This window comes from Anomaloglossus baeobatrachus, chromosome 1, assembly GCF_048569485.1.
Source record: "Anomaloglossus baeobatrachus isolate aAnoBae1 chromosome 1, aAnoBae1.hap1, whole genome shotgun sequence".
Lineage (NCBI taxonomy): Eukaryota > Metazoa > Chordata > Amphibia > Anura > Aromobatidae > Anomaloglossus > Anomaloglossus baeobatrachus.
The window spans coordinates 393617676-393641764 of NC_134353.1; the positions used below are offsets into that span (position 1 = coordinate 393617676).

The 24089-nt window shown below is 49.5% G+C and overlaps 1 protein-coding gene across 1 annotated transcript in view; it reads left to right on the plus strand.

Moving 5' to 3' along the window:
- Nucleotides 1-11240: 11240 nt before the first annotated feature.
- UPF1 (UPF1 RNA helicase and ATPase) overlaps nucleotides 11241-24089 on the plus strand; it is a 184872-nt gene continuing 172023 nt past the window's right edge. The window contains exon 1 of the mRNA XM_075352561.1: nucleotides 11241-11581. Within this exon, the coding sequence (XP_075208676.1) occupies nucleotides 11411-11581 (171 nt within the window). The 5' untranslated portion in view covers nucleotides 11241-11410. The remainder of the gene's footprint in view (nucleotides 11582-24089) is intronic.

A 24089-nucleotide genomic window follows, 5' to 3' on the forward strand; every position in this document is an offset into this window, starting at 1 on the left:
ACAAATAATGGACAGAGAACCCAGCCTAAAATACGACCCTACACAACATGATACACAGTGCACCATATCCCACCATCGAGTCAATGGGGACCAGAATTTGGCGCAAAGTGGCAAGCGCTTCATATTTACTGAATCAGCGGCGCGGCTGTCACACTGCTCCCGCGGCCAGTCATTCCCTTCCCGAGCCTCTCATTATCGTCATTGAATATGCACTGCTTCCCCTGCCCACCGGTGGCTGTGACTGGTTGCAGTCAGACTCGCCACCATGCTGAGTGACAGCTGTCTGACTGCATCCAATCACAGCCGCCGGTGGCCAGGTCTATATCGTACAGTACAATAAATGAATAATTAATAAAGTTCTCCACCTGTGACAGCAAATCACCTGAGTGACGTCCCGCTGATCGCGAAGCTCACTTCAGTCACTCAGGTGATTTGTTGTCACAGGTGGAGAACTCCAGCTGTGGCCGCGGGTAACCTGAGTGACGTCACCGCTTATTGCGCAGCTCACTTCAGTTGCTGCATGCAGCTCACAGCGGGCAGTCTTGTTCTATGGCCACTTGCTGTGATTGTCAGATGTAGCTGAGGCGGAAGCAGCGTGGGACCTCGTGTGAATTACGTAAGACCTGGAGAGGTGTTTGGGGGGTTAATAAAGTGGTGAAAAAGGGGGCTTTTTGTCTTTTATTTCAAATAAAGGATTTTTTGGGTGTTTGTGTTTATTTACTTTCATTTACAGATTAGTGATGGGGGGGGTCTCATAGACGCTTGCCATCACTAAGCTAGGGCTTAGTAGCAGCTGTGGGCTGTTATTAACCCCTTATTACCCCGATTGCCACCCCACCAGGGCAACGGGAAGAGTCGGGCCCAGAGCCAGAATTGGCGCATCCTATGGATACGCCACTTTTGGGGCGGCTATGGGCTGCTATTGTTAGGCTGTAAAGGGCCAAATAACCATTGCCCGCCCCACTCTAATAATATTAGCCCCCAGTTGTCTGCTGTACCTTGGCTGGTTTTAAAATATATATACAGTTAGGTCCAGAAATATTTGGACAGTGACACAAGTTTTGTTATTTTAGCTGTTTACAAAAACATGTTCAGAAATACAATTATATATATAATATGGGCTGAAAGTGCACACTCCCAGCTGCAATATGAGAGTTTTCACATCCAAATCGGAGAAAGGGTTTAGGAATCATAGCTCTGTAATGCATAGCCTTCTCTTTTTAAAGGGACCAAAAGTAATTGGACAAGGGACTCTAAGGGCTGCAATTAACTCTGAAGGCGTCTCCCTCATTAACCTGTAATCAATGAAGTAGTTAAAAGGTCTGGGGTTGATTACAGGTGTGAGGTTTTGCATTTGGAAGCTGTTGCTGTGACCAGACAACATGCGGTCTAAGGAACTCTCAATTGAGGTGAAGCAGGCAGAACATCCTGAGGCTGAAAAAAAAGAAAAAATCCATCAGAGAGATAGCAGACATGCTTGGAGTAGCAAAATCAACAGTCGGGTACATTCTGAGAAAAAAGGAATTGACTGGTGAGCTTGGGAACTCAAAAAGGCCTGGGCGTCCACGGATGACAACAGTGGTGGATGATCGCCGCATACTTTCTTTGGTGAAGAAGAACCCGTTCACAACATCAACTGAGGTCCAGAACACTCTCAGTGAAGTAGGTGTATCTGTCTCTAAGTCAACAGTAAAGAGAAGACTCCATGAAAGTAAATACAAAGGATTCACATCTAGATGCAAACCATTCATCAATTCCAAAAATAGACAGGCCAGAGTTAAATTTGCTGAAAAACACCTTATGAAGCCAGCTCAGTTCTGGAAAAGTATTCTATGGACAGATGAGACAAAGATCAACCTGTACCAGAATGATGGGAAGAAAAAAGTTTGGAGAAAAAAGGGAACGGCACATGATCCAAGGCACACCACATCCTCTGTAAAACATGGTGGAGGCAACGTGATGGCATGGGCATGCATGGCTTTCAATGGCACTGGGTCACTTGTGTTTATTGATGACATAACAGCAGACAAGAGTAGCCGGATGAATTCTGAAGTGTACTGGGATATACTTTCAGCCCAGATTCAGCCAAATGCCGCAAAGTTGATCGGACGGCGCTTCATAGTACAGATGGACAATGACCCCAAGCATACAGGCAAAGCTACCCAGGAGTTCATGAGTGCAAAAAAGTGGAACATTCTGCAATGGCCAAGTCAATCACCAGATCTTAACCCAATTGAGCATGCATTTCACTTGCTCAAATCCAGACTTAAGACGGAAAGACCCACAAACAAGCAAGACCTGAAGGCTGCGGCTGTAAAGGCCTGGCAAAGCATTAAGAAGGAGGAAACCCAGCGTTTGGTGATGTCCATGGGTTCCAGACTTAAGGCAGTGATTGCCTCCAAAGGATTCGCAACAAAATATTGAAAATAAAAATATTTTGTTTGGGTTTGGTTTATTTGTCCAATTACTTTTGACCTCCTAAAATGTGGAGTGTTTGTAAAGAAATGTGTACAATTCCTACAATTTCTATCAGATATTTTTGTTCAAACCTTCAAATTAAACGTTACAATCTGCACTTGAATTCTGTTGTAGAGGTTTCATTTCAAATCCAATGTGGTGGCATGCAGAGCCCAACTCGCGAAAATTGTGTCACTGTCCAAATATTTCTGGACCTAACTGTATATATATATATATATATATATATATATATATATATATATATATATATATATATATATATATATATATATATACAGTGGAACCTTGGATTAAGAGTAACTTGGTTTGTTGGTTTGAGAGCGTTTTGCAAGACAAGCTAAGCTTTTTAAAAATTTGTAGCTTGGTTTAAGAGCAATGCTTTGCAATAAGAGCAAATACTCACCATGCACACTTCCAATTCCGTCCTTTCACAGCGCTCTGACCTCCACTGGAGGTAACTTTCTGTACTGTATACAGTATTCCACTGTACAGTATAGCATGTCTATCAATTTGCATTTGTGAATATAGTTTTGTACTTCTTTCTGTTAACCAGTACAGCACATTGCTTGTATTGTACCTCTCGCACAGCAACAATTCTATTGTAAGGTAACGTACAGTATAATTTTTTTTATGTTATCAGTGTACTGTAATACTTTTAAATGAATACAGCACATTATTTTGTATTACTGTAATAAGTTTGTATAAATACAGTAAATATTTTTGGGTTGTGGAACGAATTGTCTGTGTTTCAATTATTTCCTATGGGAAAGAAGGGAATTTTGTTTACTTACCGTAAATTCCTTTTCTTCTAGCTCCTATTGGGAGACCCAGACAATTGGGTGTATAGCTTCTGCCTCCGGAGGCCACACAAAGTATTACACTTTAAAAAGTGTAACCCCTCCCCTCTGCCTATACACCCTCCCGTAGATCACGGGCTCCTCAGTTTTGGTGCAAAAGCAGGAAGGAGAAAACTTATAAATTGGTCTAGGGTAAATGCAATCCGAAGGATGTTCGGAGAACTGCAAACCATGAACCAAAAGAACAATTCAACATGAACAACATGTGTACACAAAAAAACAACCAGCCCGAAGGGTACAGGGGCAGGTGCTGGGTCTCCCAATAGGAGCTAGAAGAAAAGGAATTTTCGGTAAGTAAACAAAATTCCCTTCTTCTTTGTCGCTCCATTGGGAGACCCAGACAATTGGGACGTCCAAGAGCAGTCCCTGGGTGGGTAAAAGAATACCTCAATATCAAAGAGCCGAAAAAACGGCCCCCTCTTACAGGTGGGCAACCGCCGCCTGATGGACTCGCCTACTTAGACTGGCGTCTGCCGAAGCATAGGTATGCACTTGATAGTGTTTCGTGAAAGTGTGCAGACTAGACCACGTAGCTGCCTGACACACCTGCTGAGCCGTAGCCCGGTGCTGCAGTGCCCAGGACGCACCCACGGCTCTGGTAGAATGGGCTTTCAGCCCTGTAGGAAGCGAAAGCCCAGAAGAACGGTAGGCTTCGAGAATCGGTTCCTTGATCCACCGAGCCAAGGTTGACTTGGAAGCCTGCGAGCCCTTACGCTGGCCAGCGACAAGGACAAAGAGCGCATCTGAACGACGCAGGGGCGCCGTGCGAGACACGTAGAGCCGGAGTGCTCTCACAAGATCCAAAGAGTGCAGATCCTTTTCACACTGGTGAATTGGATTAGGGCAAAATGAAGGCAAGGAGATATCCTGATTGAGATGAAAAGGGGATACCACCTTAGGGAGAAATTCCGGGACCGGACGCAGAACCACCTTATCCTGGTGAAACACCAGGAAGGGGGCTTTGCATGACAGCGCTGCTAGCTCAGACACTCTCCGAAGTGATGTGACTGCCACTAGGAAGGCCACCTTCTGCGAAAGACGTGATAGAGAGACATCCCGCAGCGGCTCGAAAGGTGGTTTCTGAAGAGCCGTTAGCACCCTGTTAAGATCCCAGGGTTCCAGCGGACGCTTGTAAGGTGGGACTATGTGGCAAACTCCCTGCAGGAACGTGCGGACCTGCGGAAGCCTGGCTAGGCGCTTTTGAAAAAACACGGAGAGCGCCGATACTTGGCCCTTGAGGGAGCCAAGTGACAAACCCTTGTCCATTCCGGATTGAAGGAATGAAAGAAAAGTGGGTAAGGCAAACGGCCATGGAGTAAAACCGTTATTAGCGCACCAGGATAGGAAGATTTGCCAAGACCTATAATAGATCTTGGCGGACGTAGGCTTCCTGGCCTGTCTCATGGTGGCAATGACATCCTGAGATAACCCTGAAGACGCTAGGAGCCAGGACTCAATGGCCACACAGTCAGGTTGAGGGCCACAGAATTCAGATGGAAAAACGGGCCTTGTGACAGCAAGTCTGGGCGGTCTGGAAGCGCCCACGGTTGACCCACCGTGAGATGCCACAGATCCGGGTACCACGACCGCCTCGGCCAGTCTGGAGCGACGAGAATGGCGCGACGGCAGTCGGACCTGATCTTGCGTAACACTCTGGGCAGCATCGCCAGAGGAGGAAACACATAAGGCAGTTGAAACTGCGACCAATCCTGAACTAACGCGTCCGCCGCCAGAGCTCTGTGATCCTGAGACCGTGCCATGAATGCCGGGACCTTGTTGTTGTGCCGTGACGCCATGAGATCAACGTCCGGCGTTCCCCAGCGGCGACAGATCTCTCGAAACACGTCTGGGTGCAGAGACCATTCCCCCGCGTCCATGCCCTGACGACTGAGAAAATCTGCTTCCCAGTTTTCTACACCCGGGATGTGAACTGCGGAGATGGTGGAAGCTGTGGCTTCCACCCACTGCAGAATCCGTCGGACTTCCTGGAAGGCTTGACGACTGCGAGTGCCGCCTTGGTGGTTGATGTATGCGACGGCAGTGGCGTTGTCCGACTGGATACGGATCTGCCTGCCCTCCAGCCACCGATGAAAAGCCAATAGAGCGAGATACACTGCCCTTATCTCCAGAATATTGATCTGAAGGGATGACTCTATCGGAGTCCAGATTCTCTGAGCCCTGTGCTGGAGAAAAACCGCTCCCCACCCTGACAGGCTCGCGTCCGTGGTGACCACAGCCCAGGTTGGGGGTAGGAAGGATTTTCCCTGTGACAGAGAGTTGGGAAGGAGCCACCACTGAAGTGACGTCTTGGTTGCAAGGGAAAGAGAGACGTTCCTGTCGAGGGAAGCCAAACTCCTGTCCCATTTGCGGAGAATGTCCCATTGGAGTGGCCGAAGATGGAATTGCGCGAACGGGACTGCCTCTATAGCTGCCACCATCTTCCCCAGGAAGTGCATGAGGCGCCTCAAGGGGTGTGACTGACTCCGAAGAAGGGATTGCACCCCTGCCTGCAGAGAAAGCTGTTTGTCTCTCGGAAGCTTGACTAACGCTTGCTGGGTATGAAACTCCATCCCAAGGTACGTCAGTGATTGGGTCGGTGTCAACTTGGATTTCGGGAAGTTGATGATCCACCCGAACCGCTGGAGAGTCGCCAGAGCGACAGATAGACTTTGTTGACACGCCACCCGAGACGGGGCCCTGACTAGGAGATCGTCCAAGTAGGGAATCACCGAGTGGCCCTGAGAATGCAGGACCGCCACAACGGATGCCATGACTTTGGTGAAAACCCGTGGTGCTGTCGCCAAGCCGAAAGGCAATGCCACGAACTGGAGGTGTTCGTCCCCGATGGCGAAACGCAGGAAACGTTGATGCTCGGGTGCGATCGGTACATGGAGATAAGCATCCTTGATGTCGATCGATGCTAGGAAGTCTCCTTGTGACATTGAGGCGATGACCGAGCGGAGAGATTCCATCCGGAACCGTCTGGCTCTCACATGTCTGTTGAGCAGCTTGAGGTCCAGAACAGGACGGAATGACCCGTCCTTTTTTGGCACCACGAACAAGTTGGAGTAAAATCCGCGACCACGTTCCGGAAGGGGAACGGGGATCACAACTCTTTCCATCTTTAGAGCGGCTACTGCCTGAAAAAGTGCGTCGGCCTGAGCGGGGGGTGGAGAGGTTCTGAAGAAGCGAGCCGCGGGACGAGAGCTGAACTCTATCCTGTAACCATGAGACAGAATGTCTCTCACCCATCGGTCTTGAACATGTGGCCACCAGGCGTCGCCAAAGCGGGAGAGCCTGCCACCGACCGAGGATGCGGTCAGGGGAGGCCGAGAGTCATGAAGAAGCCGCCTTGGAGGCAGTGCCTCCTGCGGCCTTTTGTGGGCGAGACTTGGATCGCCACGCATAGGAGTTCCTCTGGCCTTTCTGCGGCCTGTTGGACAAAGAGGATTGGGACTTGGCGGAGGGACGAAAGGACCGAAATCTCGATTGAACCTTTCTCTGTTGAGGTCTCTTAGGTTTGGCCTGGGGTAAGGAGGAATCCTTCCCTTTGGATTCCTTAATAATCTCATCCAATCGTTCGCCAAACAAACGTTCGCCAGCAAACGGCAAACCGGTTAAGAACCTCTTGGAAGCCGAATCTGCCTTCCATTCGCGCAGCCACATGGCCCTGCGGACTGCCACAGAGTTAGCGGATGCTACAGCTGTACGGCTAGCAGAGTCCAGGACGGCGTTCATGGCGTAGGATGAAAAGGCTGACGCCTGAGAGGTCAAAGACGCAACTTGTGGAGCAGAATTACGTGTGACAGCATTAATCTCAGTCAGACAAGCCGAGATAGCTTGTAGTGCCCACACGGCTGCAAAGGCCGGGGCAAAAGACGCGCCCGTGGCCTCATAGATGGACTTCACCAGGAGCTCAATCTGTCTGTCAGTGGCATCTGTTAGCGATGAGCCATCTGCAACCGACACCACGGATCTAGCCGCCAATCTTGAGACTGGAGGATTCACCTTGGGACAGTGAGCCCAACCCTTAACAACTTCAGATGGAAAGGGGTAACGCGTGTCAGTGAGGCGCTTGGTAAAGCGCTTGTCCGGGACCGCTCTGGGCTTCTGGACCGCGTCCCTGAAGTTAGAGTGATCAAAAAACGTATTGCGAGTACGTTTGGGGAACCGAAACTGGTGTTTCTCCTGCTGAGACGCCGACTCCTCTACAGGAGGAGGCGGGGGAGAGAGATCTAACACCTGGTTGATGGACGAGATAAGATCATTCACTAAAGGTCCAGTCACACTAAGCAACTTACCAGCGATCCCAACAACGATAGGGATCGCTGGTAAGTTGCTAGGAGGTTGCTGGTGAGATGTCACACTGCAACGCTCCAGCGATCCCACCAGCAACCTGACCTGGCAGGGATCGCTGGAGCGTGGCTACACAAGTTGCTGGTGAGCTCACCAGCAACCAGTGACCAGCCCCCAGCGCCGCGTGGAAGATGCTGCGCTTGGTAACTAAGGTAAATATCGGGTAACCAACCCGATATTTACCTTGGTTACCACCGCACGGAGCTACACGTGCAGAGAGCAGGAAGCAGCGCACACTGAGCGCTGGCTCCCTGCTCTCCTAGTTACAGCACACATGGGGTTAATTTCCCGATGTGTGCTGTAGCTACATGTGCACAGAGCAGGGAGCAGCGCACACTGAGCGCTGGCTCCCTGCTCTCCTAGTTACAGCACACATGGGGTTAATTTCCCGATGTGTGCTGCAGCTACATGTGCAGAGAGCAGGGAGCAGCGCACACTGAGCGCTGGCTCCCTGCTCTCCTAGTTACAGCACACATCGGGTTAATTTCCCGATGTGTGCTGTAGCTACATGTGCAGAGAGCAGGGAGCAGCGCACACTGAGCGCTGGCTCCCTGCTCTCCTAGTTACAGCACACATGGGGTTAATTTTCCGATGAGTGCTGTAGCTACATGTGCACAGAGCAGGGAGCAGCGCACACTGAGCGCTGGCTCCCTGCTCTCCTAGTTACAGCACACATGGGGTTAATTTCCCGATGTGTGCTGCAGCTACATGTGCACAGAGCAGGGAGCAGCGCACAATGCTTAGCGCTGGCTCCTTGCTCTCCTAGTTACAGCACACATGGGGTTAATTAACCCGATGTGTGCTGCAGCTAAATGTGCACACAGCAGGATCCGGCACTGACAGTGAGAGCGGCGGAGGCTGGTATCAAAGGTAAATATCGGGTAACCAAGGACAGGGCTTCTTGGTTACCCGATGTTTACATTGGTTACCAGCCTCCGCAGAAGCCGGCTCCTGCTGCCTGCACATTCAGTTGTTGCTGTCTCGCTGTCACACACAGCGATCTGTGCTTCACAGCGGGACAGTAACAACTAAAAAATGGCCCAGGACATTCAGCAACAACCAACGACCTCACAGCAGGGGCCAGGTTGTTGCTGGATGTCACACACAGCAACATCGCTAGCAACGTCACAAAAGTTGTTCGTTAGCAGCGATGTTGCTAGCGATGTTGCTTAGTGTGACGGGGCCTTAAGGCGTCCCCCTCAGGAGTATCAAGGTTAAGGGCGACGTCAGGGTCAGAGCCCTGAGTTCCCACGTCCGCCTCTTCTTCCTGAGAGTCCCCAAACTGGGATCCCGAGCAGTGTGAGGAAGTCGGGGAAGAGTCCCAGCGAGACCGCTTAGCCGGTCTAGGACTACGGTCCGGGCAGGAGTCTTCCGCCTGAGACCGCGGGCCCAACCTATGAGCGCGCTGTGGCGCGGACCGAGAGGGGCCTGGAGGCGACGAGCCAACAGGGGCCGGGGCCTGTGAAGGGTCCGGTCTGGACTGCAAAGCCTCTAGCAGCTTAGAAGACCATTTGTCCATAGACTGTGAAATGGATTGAGAAAGTGACTCAGAGAGTTTCTCAGCAAAAGAGGCGAACTCTGTCCCTGCAGCCTGGTCAGGGGGAGCAGGGGGGTCTACATGAGCCGAGGGGCCCACCAGTGTCCGAGGCTCCGGCTGAGCAAGCGAAACAGGGGTCGAGCATTGCTCACAGTGAGGGTAGGTGGAACCCGCAGGTAACATAGCCCCACAAGAGGTACAGGCCGCAAAAAAACCCTGTGCCTTAGCAGCTTTGCTCCTTGTGGACGACATGCTGTTGTCTCCTAGGAGAGTGATCACTGAGGGTATATGGGAATGGGGTATACAGCCCACCGAACAGATAGATATAGATATATACGAATCTAATCCGGCACCCTAGGGGGACCAGCACTGGGTGACCGGTGTGGCTTACCGACCGCTAAAGAGCGGAGTGTGTCCTCCAGATTCCCTGCCTTGGATCCCCCTGAGCTGCAGAGCTGTTCACTGAGAATCCTCCACCGGCAGAATGCCAAAAAATGGCTACCGGAGCTCTCAGGGGAGGAGTGGAGCCGTGGGCGGCGCCAGCAAAGTGCGGGAATCTGGGGTCCCCACAGTGATCAGTGAGGGGGGAGGAAACATGCAGGATGCTCCAGCCCTCACATCCGACGTCAGGCCGGTAATCCCGCCCTTACCCCTGACAGGCAGGCCCGGGGGCGGGATTTTTGCGACTAGGCCGCGATGAAGCCGGGGACTAAATTTGAGACCGCGCCCGACAAGCAGGCACGGTCGGCGCGGAAGTCCACCGGCCTCTTGGATTCAGCAGCCGCCGCGGCTTCCGGGAAGAAGGTGCGCTCCCTGCACAGTCCCCCATGGGGACACAGAGTACCTTTCAGTTGCAGGGCCCGGTCCCTGAGGATGAAGAGGCTCCGGTCCGTCAGGTTCCCACAGGGGCTGCGGATGGAGCACGGTCCCAGTAAATGGATGATCGCTTAGGATCCCACTTCTCCCAGAGCCGCTTAAGGGATGGTGAAGGAGACGGCATGTGGCTCCAGCCTCTGTACCCGCAATGGGTACTTCAACCTTAACAACACTGCCGACGTAGTGGGGTGAGAAGGGAACATGCCGGGGGCCCCATCGGGGTCGTCTTTTCTTCCAACCGACATAACTAAGTTGAGAATGCATGAGTGGATGTGTGCCTCCTTCCACACAAAGCATAAAACTGAGGAGCCCGTGATCCACGGGAGGGTGTATAGGCAGAGGGGAGGGGTTACACTTTTTAAAGTGTAATACTTTGTGTGGCCTCCGGAGGCAGAAGCTATACACCCAATTGTCTGGGTCTCCCAATGGAGCGACAAAGAAATTTGCTTTGATATAAGAGTAACTTGGTTTAAGAGCACACTCCCGGAACCAATTATGCTCGTAATCCAAGGTTCCACTGTATATATATATATTTATATATATATATATATAGATATATACAGTATATATTTATATATATATTTTTTTTTTTAAATAAATCAAATAATTAAAAAAAGCGTGGGTTCCCCTCAAGTCTTCATACCCAGCCAAGGTACAGCAGGCAGCTGAGGGTTGCAACCTGCAGCTGTTCCTGTGCTGGATATGAAAATTGGGGGGACCCTATCTATTCTCTAACATCTATTCTAGCTATCTATCGATTATACTATCATGTTTTGTTTCTCCTTTAAAATACGCAGTCAGGTAAGCGCGTCAAATTGTCATGTGTTTTTTGGGCCACAAGCTGCATTTTCTGAGACCACAGGAAAAAGATGCATTTACGATACACTCAGAAAAAAAGATGCTGCGTGTGAACATAACCTATGAGCAACTCCCAGCTAGTCCCCTCAGCACTGCGGTGCCTAAAGTGGAGCGGCTGCAAAGAGGCATCGCTGGAGCAACTCCATTTTAGACGCAACCCTCCTCTATAGCGCTGTGAAATCACCGCCAAGAAAGTTCCCGTTGCCTATAGTAACGGGGAGGGGTACGTACGGTTGCGTGCGCATAACGTCACATTTTCGCGCAGGCGCGCACCTTTCCTGCGCGGCGGCGTGTGACGTCAATTGCGGTGGAGGGTGCTGGACTTCAGGCGCCTGGTTGTGGTGCCCGCGTTTGGTGACGGTATAACGAGCGGTTAGAGGTCGTGTCCGGTCACATAGCTCTCTACAAGGTCCCGAAGTCGCTGGAGCCGCTTCCGAGCCTGTACATCATGAGCGTGGAGGCGTACGGGCCCAGCTCGCAGACTCTCACCTTCCTGGACACGGAGGAGGCCGAGCTTCTCGGAGCCGACACTCAGGGCTCAGAGTTCGAGTTCACCGACTTCACTTTGCCCAGCCAGACCCAGACTCAGGGTCAGACCCCAAGCCAGCTGGACGGGCAGGTATGTGGACGCTTCCGGGATGTGGGAGAGCGCGGCCTGCTCTGCACCTGCGCGCTCACGGGCCCGGGCTCCTGGTGGCGGTGCCTGTCAGTGTGCCGGCCTCCTCCACGTGGAGGGAATGTGCAGCTGGCTCTGCTCACACTGGAGCATTGGCACCAGCCTGCCCTGGTCTGCCGTGCACTCCGTGTCTGCCATGTCGCTGCCACGGAGGACCAGGGTGTGTGACTTTCTGCTCCTCTACTAAGCAGCAGCTTATGATACTTGACTGCAGGATCTTTTACAGTAATGGTCTAGTCATAATAGAGAGGATAAGTGACCCATCATACATGGAGGCCTTAGTGTTACAGTGAATAGAGCCTCAATATGGTGTGTGTGTGGCACTGCTACATATCCTGGGGTACACATGTTGGTGTTGTACTGGCTGACTTGCCACTGTCACACATGGCACTGCTACGTATCCTGGGGTACACATGTTTGGTATTGAGCTGGATGACTTCCCAATGTCACACATGGCACTGCTACGTATCCTGGGGTACACATGTTGGTATTGAGCTGGATGACTTCCCAATGTCACACATGGCACTGCTACATATCCTGGGGTACACATGTTGGTATTGAGCTGGATGACTTCCCAATGTCACACATGGCACTGCTACATATCCTGGGGTACACATGTTGGTATTGAGCTGGATGACTTCCCAATGTCACACATGGCACTGCTACATATCCTGGGGTACACATGTTGGTATTGAGCTGGATGACTTCCCAATGTCACACATGGCACTGCTACATATCCTGGGGTACACATGTTGGTATTGAGCTGGATGACTTCCCAATGTCACACATGGCACTGCTACATATCCTGGGGTACACATGTTGGTATTGTGCTGGATGATTTCCCAATGTCACACATGGCACTGCTACATATCCTGGGGTACACATGTTGGTATTGAGCTGGATGACTTCCCAATGTCACACATGGCACTGCTACATATCCTGGGGTACACATGTTGGTATTGAGCTGGATGACTTCCCAATGTCACACATGGCACTGCTACATATCCTGGGGTACGCATGTTGGTATTGTGCTGGATGACTTCCCAATGTCACACATGGCACTGCTACATATCCTGGGGTACGCATGTTGGTATTGTGCTGGATGATTTCCCAATGTCACACATGGCACTGCTACATATCCTGGGGTACGCATGTTGGTATTGAGCTGGATGATTTCCCAATGTCACACATGGCACTGCTACATATCCTGGGGTACACATGTTGGTATTGTGCTGGATGATTTCCCAATGTCACACATGGCACTGCTACATATCCTGGGGTACACATGTTGGTATTGAGCTGGATGACTTCCCAATCTCCTGTCTCCCAGACTAGTCCATTCTGTACTATGTTCACATCAGAATTAGGTGGCTGTGCCTGAGGGTCCCTGGTGTGCCTACGATCACAATACAGCCTACTACTTAATCCGTGTGCTGGATTACTCCATATCTGGAGAAGACAATAATATTTCTTCACTTATATAGCACCATTAATTCCATAGTACTTTCTATACATCAGTAACATTGTCCCCATGGGGGCTCACTATCTAAAGTCCCTATCAGTATGTTTACGGAGTGTGGGAGGAAACCCACGCAAACACGGGGAGAACATACAAACTCTTTGCAGATGTTCTCCTTGGTGGGATTTGAGCCCAGGACCCCAGCAGCCAGAGCCACCAACAGTTGTGTGTCACTATCTAAATTCTCTGCCCAACAGCCCCTTTATCACATCACATTACACACAAGCAGATCTTTAGAAAAAGGATTTCTAATAGTCAGTTTGGCATGGAAATTAACCCTTTGACTAGTTGGGGCGCTAGTTTCCCCAGACTAGTCAACCCACTTAGCATGTTACCATGCCACCCTGTGGTGATAACGTCAAGCATTCATCATCTTACAGCTTTGCTCCCTTATATAATTGAGCCTCAGAAGCCGGATCTATGTGTCCCGACTTCAGAGAGGTGCACTGTGCATGATCGGGAGTGCAGAAGATCGCTGTTCTGCGCTCTTCTGGGTATGTGAGCGGTCTTCTGCATTCCCAATCACAGTGCACCTCTCTGAAGTCGGGACACGTACACCGAGCTTCTGAGGCTCAATTATATAAGGGAGCAAAGTCGAATGCAAGATGAGGGCTTCGAGTTATCATGGCCACGGGGGTGTAATATGCTAAGAGAGCCCCACTAGTCTGAGGAAACTGACGCGTCATCAACTAGTCAATGGGTTAATTTGCATGCCATGAAGAGACTTCAGAAATACTTTTTCTAAAGATCTGTGTTTAATGTGATAAAAAGGGATTGTTAGACAGGGAATTTCGATAGGTAGGCACAGCTGCTGGTGGTTCTGAGTGCACAGGGTACCTGACGGGTTCACTTTAAAGGAGCTGACCGGTCTCAGAAGAAAAGTCTGTCGAATCATGACTATGCATGCAGAGTACGCCATCACAATTCCTTGTCATTTCTGATTCTGGTGTTCGGCCACATGACACTGAGATTTGTTGTATACTTGCGGTCACGTGCTGACTAGACTTCTGTGTATCACCCAGGTCTCTTCTATTGAGAGCCTGGTATGCTGAATACAGGGCAATAGTCACAGTGCGCGCATCTCACTGTCGCAAATTGGCAACCTGCAGTCAGAGACCAGACAACCCCTTTAAGGCTTTGCTTACACCATCTTACATTTCTGGCGGTGGCGAATGACAGTTGAAAGCTGTGACGACTTCATTAACCCCTTAACGACCCATGACTTACTGGGTACGTCATGGATCGTGCGCCGTTAAGCCCCTGACGCGGGCAGGCGGCGGCGATCTGCGCACATAGCTGTTTTCAACAGCTGATATGTGTGCCTGCTAGCCGTGGGTGGAATCGCTTCCGCCCGCGGCCATTAACCCCTTACATATCGCTGCCAAAATCTGGCAGCAATATGTATATGTGCGCCACCATGAGTCACTTACCTCGCCCCCACTGGAAGTCACGTGACTTTCGGTGGTTGCCATGGTAGCACAGGGTCATGTGATGACGCCTGTAGCTAACATGACTCACTTTCTTTCAATGCCGGAATACAGATTAAAATCAATTAATCTGATTGGTAAACGGCGTAGTGGCAAAAAAATTCCAAACGCCAAAATTACGTTTTTTGGTCGCCGCAAGTTTTACGCAAAATGCAATAACAGGCGATCAAAACGTAGCATCTGCGCAAAAATGGTACCATTAAAAACGTCAGCTCGAGACGCAAAAAATAAGCAGTCACTGAGCCATAGATCCCAAAAAATAAGAACGCTACGTGTTTCGGAAAATGGCGCAAAACGTGCGCCACTTTTATTGGACAAACTTGTGATTTTTTTTTAATCCCTTAGACGCAAGTAAACTTATACATGTTTGGTGTCTACAAACTCGCACCGCCCTGAGGCATCACATAGATACATCAGTTTTACCATATAGTGAACACAGTGAATAAAATATCCCAAAAACTATTGTACGATCACACTTTTTTTGCAATTGTGGCAAAATTTATGGTTTCATTTAAAAGTACAACTCGTCCCGCAAAAAACAAGCCCTCATAAGGCAAGATTGACGGAAAAATAAAAAAGTGACGGCTCTCGGAAGAAAAGGAGCAAAAAAACAAAAACGCTGAAGGGGTTAAAGGGGTTGTGCAGTGAAAACAAATTATCTATGGAATAGGTGATAACTTGCTGACCATTGGATGTCCACCACTGGAACCTCTGAGATTTATACTAGTTGGCAGATTAGGGAATTTTTATCGGCTTTAAAAAAAACTTAGACTGCCAGGTCCATTCGTTCTCTATGGGGTGGCCGAAAAAGCCGAGCACCAGTGCTCAGAAACCCTATAGGGAATGGTTAACACAGCAGTCGGGCATTCGCTTTGCTACTTCATACTAAACCGGGATAAAAGTTTCCTGTTCTGATGATCAGTTCGGGTGTCGGACGTCAGAGCTGATCAGCAAGTTATCACCTATTCAGAGTTCACCGGACATGTCCTTTAGGCTATGTGCGCACGTTGCGTAATTACATGCAGTTACGCTGCGCTTTGTAGCGCAGCGTAACTGCATGCGTCCTGCGTCCCCTGCACAATCTATGGAGATTGTACAGGGGCCGTGCGCACGTGGCGTCTTAGAGCGCAGCGCTTCGGCCGCTAAGAAGTGACATGTCACTTCTTCCGTGCGCTTTGCCGGCAGCTCCCTGCCCTGTCTACGGCAGGAGCTGCATGCAGAGCGCACGTTCTCTGCCGGCACCATGCGCTTCAGAACGGAGCTTTTCAGCTGCGCTCTGAAGCGCACCTTTTCGGTGCGGTGCAGAGCGCACACGTGCGCACATACCCTTAGAGATGCTCACCCCTTCATGAATTCAGTGCATCTTTTGCCAGCACTTACTCCATTAAAGGGTGTATCCTGGACTTTCCAAAAAAAAGAAAGAGCCTAAGCACTAACAGGCTGGCAGTTGCTACCTACCGGACTGTCTGATGCTGTTCTTCACTGGCACAGGTCGGTTAAGGACCGCTCCTGCCGGCGGTTCAGCTCCTTCTGCTGACAGTGTCAACAGAGTGAAGGCTTGCATCTGCTCTGCTCTTTAGACTGGGCAGGACATCTGACATCACAATGATTGACAGCCGGCTCCCCCAGTTAGGCATCAGGGAGTCTGATGTTAATCAGCATGAAGTTGGCAGTTTTGCTCCATCCACAGAGCTGAAAAGAAGCCACCACTCTGCTGACTAAGCCATTGTATCACCGCAGGGGAAGTCTGTGACTGCTCTGCTGGTGGTGAGCGGCACTGAGCACAACAGGCAGGTAGGTAGCAACTACCTGTGCTTAGACATACTTAAAAAAAAAAAAAAGAGTTTCAGATATACCCTTTAAGAATCTTGTACAAAACATTAGTGTTAATGAATTAGGATTATGGAATGAAGCTCCTGGTTACTATGGACCTGCACCCCTTCCCTTGAAAAGGACCTGTTCTGCTGTACCCATCAGAGGACGCTAGACGTTTAGTGGATCTGTGTTCTGTAGCTTTGTTCCATGCAAGGGTGGACATGTAAGTGCATCCAGTGCAGTTTTAGGTGGAGAGGGGCTCAGTGCCCATCCTAAAGGCATTGATTTGATAGTTTCATGATCCTAAATATTGCAAAATGATTGCGAAGATCCTACATTGAATTTGGTTTGTTTCATTTCTTACAGTTCGTAGACATGCGGTCTGTCACACGTTGCTTTTTGTGGCTATTTAAAGGAAGCTGCCTGCTTTGAAATGTGTAGTGTATGGTCATTGTGTAATACAGAGGTTCCCAACATGTGCCTCGCCGGCCCCACGATATGTGCCTCGCCGCTGTTTACCCGCTTGTTGCATTAGCACCAGGTCTAGCAAACAGCCATGAAGGGCAGATCTCCAGATGGTGAGTTATGTGAGTGTCCTTGCCCAGAAGAGCAGATGTGGATGCCTATACTCTGGCCTTGGGGGGTTAGAGATGATTTAAGTATGGTAGGCAGGAGACGAGATGCCACTACCTGTCAGAGGAGGCGCTTGAAGCTGGATGTGACATTAATGGGAGTGCTTGATGCGAGAATACCGATCTGGGGGTATTGTGGGAACCCCTGAATTTCAGTATAATGCCCTAGAGTGATCTCTGTGGAAATGTTTTGGCTGTTTTACCAGTAATGTGGTGGAGGAAGCTGGATGTGGCTCATAACTCTTCACAGAGCTGAATGTGGCTCTCCAGGTCAGAAAAGTTGGATACCACTGGTATGATAGAACAAGAGGAGCTGAACAGATTGCTATGTAGCAATGTGAGATAATTCTCCAAGCTATGTGCCCACACTGCAGGTTTTTGTTATGTATTTTTGAGTGCAGATTTCACAATTGCATGCCTCTCCTTATGCCAGCAAAGTCAATGAGAATTCTGAAGCGTGATGAACACGGTGCTTATTTTTCCCTTGCAGATTTGGTGCAGAAAATAAACTGTAGCATGTCAATTCTTTCAGCGTTTTTTCCCATTCCAGATACATGAAAAACGCACAAAAAAAGCACTGCAAAAACTTTTTTTTTCTGCCAGGAGATGCATATTCGGTGTAGATATTCATTTTTGGTGCAGCTATTTCTGCAACCAAATACTCAGCGTGCGCACGTCGCCTAACTTGCATTTAACCCCTTCTCCCCAGGCAATTTATTTTGTGGTTTGTTTGGTTTTTTTTTTCCCTCTTCTTCTTCCAAGAACCATAACTTTTTTAATTATTTTGTGAATAAAGCCATACGAGGACTTTTTTCCGGGTCGAGAAGAACTTTTGAACGACACCATTATTCTGCCCCATATTGTACTGGAAAGTGGGGGAAAAAAGTTGCAAGTACGGTGAAATTGCAAAAACAGTGCAATTGCACAATTGTCTTTTTTTGGGGGCGTTTTATTTTTTTTTTTTTTTTGTTTACGATGAAAAATTTGACCTGGTCTGTGCAAAAGAAAAATTCAGATGTTTCTAAAAAAAAAAAATTGTCCTTTTGTCGCCATTTTCCGAGATCCGTAGGGTTCTCATTTTTTGGGAACTCAGTGATGGTTTATTTTATTTTTGTATCTTGAGCTGGTGTTTATATTTATACCATTTTTGTATAGATGTAATGTTGTGATCACCTGTTAATGCATTTTAATGGATTATTTCAGTGACCAAAAAAAACGTAATTTTGGTGTTTGGTACATGGTGTATCAAAAAAAAATCCAATCAGATTAATTCATTGTATATTTTGATCGGGTGTTTCTGAACGCGGCGATACCAAATATGTTTATTTGATTAGTATTATTTTTTGTTTATTTTCAGTGGGGCAAAAGGGGATTTTCTTTTTTTTTTCTCTTTAGAATATAATATGAAAAAAATATTTTTTTTATTTATTTTATTAATCCCTTTAGGGAACTTTGACTGCACACTCCGATAGGTCCTGATCAGAGCGATGCTCCAGGAGAAATGCTGTATTAGGCTAGTCTCACACTGCGTTTTGCCTTACCTTCAGTGGTCCTGTCGGGGCATCCGTCCCAACCCAACGTTCGGGTCCGAAACACGTTTTGCAGTGTGGGGGAGGGGTGGTTGGGACGGATGCCCCGACGGGACCACTGAACGTAAGGTAAAACGCAATGTGAAAGGGGCCTTAGGCCGGAGTTCAACTTGTGTATGACTCGTGCGAGTCTCACGTCGGTATCACCCGGCATAGCCGCACACTCTCCGGACACGAGCGCCTCCGCTGCATGGAAATACATGCAGCCTACCCACTCCTGTCAGGAGAGTGTGCGCCATGCTGGGTGATACCGATGTGAGACTCGCACAAGTCATAAATAATTTTGGTTCCTAATTCTCCTAAAATTGGAAAGGTTTATTCTGATTTCACATCAGATAATGAGAAAAACATGCAGATGTGTCTCTTTAGTGTATCGAATCTTCTGGTTTCAACTGTACATGAGTCATGTTTGTGATAAATTTATTGTAGTAAAATGGTAACATCACTACTTACATCATGTAGCTGAAGTGCAGCACAGATTCATCTCAACTAAAAGCCTAGATCCTTTGATCAGGAATAGAACATTTACATTTCATAACTTTCCCAAATTCTTCTGAAAAAATATTCATTACATACTGCATTGGACTGCTGTTCCCAAGTTATTATATATTTTAGGAGTCAGTCAATTTTATACCGACTCCAACTCAGACTTCAACAAAATGGACCCCGACTCCACAGCCCTGGTGATTTCCCAGACTGTCTTCATTACAAAAAGAATTTTTCAGCATTATCCCCTATCCATAGGATAACAGTGTAGGGAGATCTTTTCAATTAGGGTAAGGAGAAACGGCAAGAGAAACGGAGCGAGTGGAATGCGATAAAAAAAAAAAAATCACATTCCACTCGGGCCAATGGTACTCTGTGGGGCCGCTCTCATGAGCGTTTTTTCTCAGCCATAATAGGACTGAGAAAATAATCGCAGCATGCTGCAGGTGGAATCAGTTTAGTTTTCTTTCACACCCATACAAGACAATGGGTGCGAGAGAAACCTCGCACGCCACTTGCATTAAGGTACCGTCACACTTTAGCGACACTCCAGCGATCCCACCAGCGATCTGACCTGGTCAGGATTGCTGGTGCGTCGCTACGTGGTCGCTGGTGAGCTGTCAATCAGGCAGATCTCACCAGTGACCAGCCCCCAGCGATGCGTGGAAGCGATGCTGCGCTTGGTAACTAAGGTAAATATCGGGTAACCAAGCGCTTGGTTACCAGATATTTACCTTGGTTACCAGCGCACACCGCTTAGCGCTGGCTCCCTGCACTCGTAGCCAGAGTACACATCGGGTTAATAAGCAAACCACTTTGCTTATTTACCCGATGTGTACTCCGGCTACATGCTACATGTGCAGGGAGGCGGCACTGGCAGCCTGAGAGCGGCGGACGTTAGTAACCAAGGTAAATATCGGGTAACGAAGCAATGCACTTCGCTTGGTTACCCAATATTTACCTTGGTTACAGCTTACCGCAGGCTGCCAGAAGCCGGCTCCCTGCTGCCTGCACATTCAGATCGTTGCTCTCTCGCTGTTAAACACAGCGATGTGTGCTTCACAGCGGGAGAGCAACGTCCAAAAAATTAACCAGAGCAGTGTGTAACGAGCAGCGATTTCACAGCAGGGGCCAGATCGCTGCTCAGTGTCACACACAGCGAGATCGCTGATGAGGTCACTGGGGCATCACAAAAACCGTGACTCAGCAGCGATCTCGCTATGTGAGAAGTACCCCAAAATACAGTTGAGTGCAGTGCGATATACACATCAGCTGATAATGGAGAAGCTAGGGAGATTAATCCCTCCCCCTCCTCCGCAGCATCTGCCTTGTCCTCCGCAGCTGTGCGATCACAGCTGATTTATCAAAATAGATCGGATTTCTATCAATACATTATATGTACGCCTTAAATAGTCAGCTCACCTTTCATGAAATTAAGTCCCCACTAAAGTCATTTGCTTGAAAAGTACGGGTCTCAGAAAATGGTAAAAAAAAAATGTTTTCCTCTACAAAGTTCTTAAAATTTTTTTAAGTTATTGATGAAAAATATTTGATACCTGAATAATCATGTTGCTAGGTTGTTTTTACAGTACAATGAACATTATAAAAACAATCCTAATTACACTGGTGGCATTGTGGTTTTTTCCAGCACCCATGACAGCACCACGAGAGAGACGATCCGCCCTTCAAGGACAGGAAACCTCCAGAATAAAAAGGGGCGGCACCTCTCCCCGCATCAGTTGGTTTCCTGTCCTTGAACGGGGAACCTCCAGGAGCGGCGGTTCAAGATGGCCCTTAGGTGTCGAAGTCTCCAAGTATTCCAGCCCTGGCCGGTCGGTTCAGGCAGCGACACGGGTCCTGCTGCGGCCGGCTGAGGTGCTGAAGGAAACACCACAGCAGGCCCACGGGGGCTGTCTCTGTGTATGTCGGCGTCGACCTGCTTCTTTGCCCTCACCCGGGAGTAGCGACGCCTACCAGCAGGTCTGGGGACGCACCACAGCAGCCCACGGGGGCTATGCCTGTGAATGACGGTACCTCCCACGCTCCAACGATGCAGGAGTAGTGATGCCATCTTACCTGCCCGGAGGTAAGTGGATGAGTGCGCTGGTGTTTCCGCAGTTTGCTTCCGGGGCCTAACAAATTTCTGCCCTGCCACTTCGGGCGATTGGGCAGGAGCGACAACGGGGGACGCCGTCTTGGGGATGGTCGCTGCCGAGTGGTGAGTGTGCGCAGGTGCGAGATCTTCTCTGGGTTCTCGGATGACGCTCGACTGACGTCATCTCCCGGAAGTGACAACGGCGGTGTGTGATGAGACTCGGCTGAGGTTAGACGACCGATGGCTTCACCCCTCCGGTGGAATGCACGAGTCCCCGGGCTGCTGGAAGCAGCTTCTAGCGTTGCATATGGTCTGCGGACCTTGTGTTGCAGACCCCTGATGTGGGGCAGCCTCCACCGTTAGCAACAAAACCCCTATATCACAGTGCCAGCCTGTGTTGACAGCTGTCGCTGACAGGGGGGCAGGTTGCTGACAGTTGAGGGTGCTTTGCACGCTGCGATGTCGCTGGCGATCTCGTTGGCGATGTGGGGTTCTGGATCGCGGGTGCGGTCTTTGGAGATCGCACATGCGTAAAATGACCTATGTGCGGTGTCTGGGGATCGCGCTTGCGGTCTGGGGTTTCGCGTCTATGGCGGGGTCGCTGGCGATGTCGCAGCGTGTAAGGTGCCCTTTACTGAACTCAGATGGCTCTTGTCGGGTCGGTCACTGGCTGATTCCCCCTTTAGATGTGAGCATTCGTGACACAAAAAAAAAGGGAGTAAAATTGAGTCACTGAAATACACAACCTCCAGTTCTGCTACAAACACACAGCACAGGCTGCCACTCAGATGGGGCAACAAAAGTGCAAGCCTCAACGCGGATGGGTATGCTGGCTCATGTGGGATACTCTGGAAGGAACGGCACCTGGTCCAACTAGTGGAGTCTAAAGTCCAGCAGGACCGATGCCAGAGCCTGCAGAGGAGATTGATCAGCTAACTTCATTCCTCCTTCTAACCCGTGTCCGCCTCTTTGCATCTTAGTGGTTAGTGTCATTTATGAAAGTTCACTTTGTTCACAGCTAGGCTTGCCTGTTTTTCTTTCATATCTGGGACAGACTCAATGGATACACTTCACTATCCAGACCTCGCTCCCTGTAATTAGGAGCTGTCTGTTCCCTGGTCTCAGACGCGGTGCCAGGAAGGTATTATGCATACCCTATCAGGTGTGGTCTTGGATTCGTGCTGAGTTTAGGAACTCCTTTAGCGGCGCTGCAATTGGTTGCTACAGGCGACAAGCCCAATGTTGGCTTGACAGTTTTGCAGCATCTTTTGTTCCTTAGCTCCTTATCAATCAAAAGTTATTGCCTTAAGAATTCCAGACCTGCCTTCCCTGCTTATGGGGAATTAGACAGGTCTGATGGTGAATGTCATTCTTCAGCTTCCACCTCCATGTCCGACAGTGACTCAGATTGTTCATACTTTTCGATGGAGCACAATGGGTGACTAGTGAACGTGGTCAGGCCCACAACGGGTATCCCTGCAGTGACACCCAGGAAAATAAAAAAAAAAAAAAACTATCTCAGTTTTTATATGTGGCCTAGTAGAAGGAAATGAAATGCCTCCCGGTTGTTAAGTATAGTCCCTCATTGCTACATAATGGAAGCAGACTGACAGGCAGAGTCCGACCCAGAGTACCCTTTGTGGAATCAGCCTGTCCCTTCTGCCACAGGGCCCCTTATGCTGGCTGTCGCTGCTACCAATGTATCAAAAAGTCATTGGCTACTCTGAGCTGAATGTACCTGCCCTCCTCAGATCACAGCTTCTATACAGTTTGAGACTGGACAATTACCAGCTATGGGGATTTTCGGACAATACCCGGTTCTGCAAATCATGAGAACTGTAGGGCCTTGAATCATTCTTGGATGACATTACCTACACTTCCTCAGGATGGGAAGTTTCAGCTGTGGCTTTGCACCCGGCTATTGTAGCTACTTACACGGCAAGGTCCCTGACAGTGCGAGGGATCAGCTACACGTGGAGCCCCTAGACCAGGAGTCTCAAACACGCGGCCCGCGGGCCGCATGCGGCCCCTCAGGGTAGTTCGTGCGGCTCCCAGGCCCGTGCCCCTGTTCACTATCGCGGCAGGTGCAGGGGCCGCAGCCACTGTCTGTACTTTATGTCAGATGAATGTATTGCTGGTGCTGCGCTCTCGCGCCGGCAATACAATGATCTCACATAAATCACTGACAGTGACACTGCACCGGCTGCGATAGTGAACACGGGCCTGGGGGCCGCACGAACTAGCCTGAGGGGCCATGAAGCAGAGGTGAGGCAGCGGAGAGAGCGCCGGACAGGTGAGAAGAATGTGGTGTGTGTGTGTGTGTGTGTGTGTGTGTGTGTGTGTGTTGGACATTAACCCCTTAGCGACCTATGATGTACTGGGTACGTCATGGCTCCCTGGTGCTTAAGGACCCATGACGTACCCAGTACGTCATGGCGAAATCGCAGCCCCGGTGGCTACGATCGCTGCAAATACCTTAGATTCGGGGAGGAGGGGACCTCAGGAGGGGTGGTGTCTCCTCCCCGGACCTTCGGAGGCTGTGATTGGCTGAGCGGCGTTCGTCAGCCAATCACAGCCATTAATGTTTCAGCCATTGAAAATCGCTGAAACATTGAAATCCAGCCAAGATCAGGGCAGCTGTAGCCCTGATCATTGTCTGGAGCTGGGTGACCTGTGTTTCACCCGCCCCCAGCTCTGATTGGAGAGACAGGCCTTGTGACCGATTTCTCCAATCACTGTGGATCTGGGGCCGCAGACCACTCCCCTCAGCTTCACTCTGGAGTGTGTGGAATGTGAGGGGAGCTGCTGACCCATTACTACAGGATGAG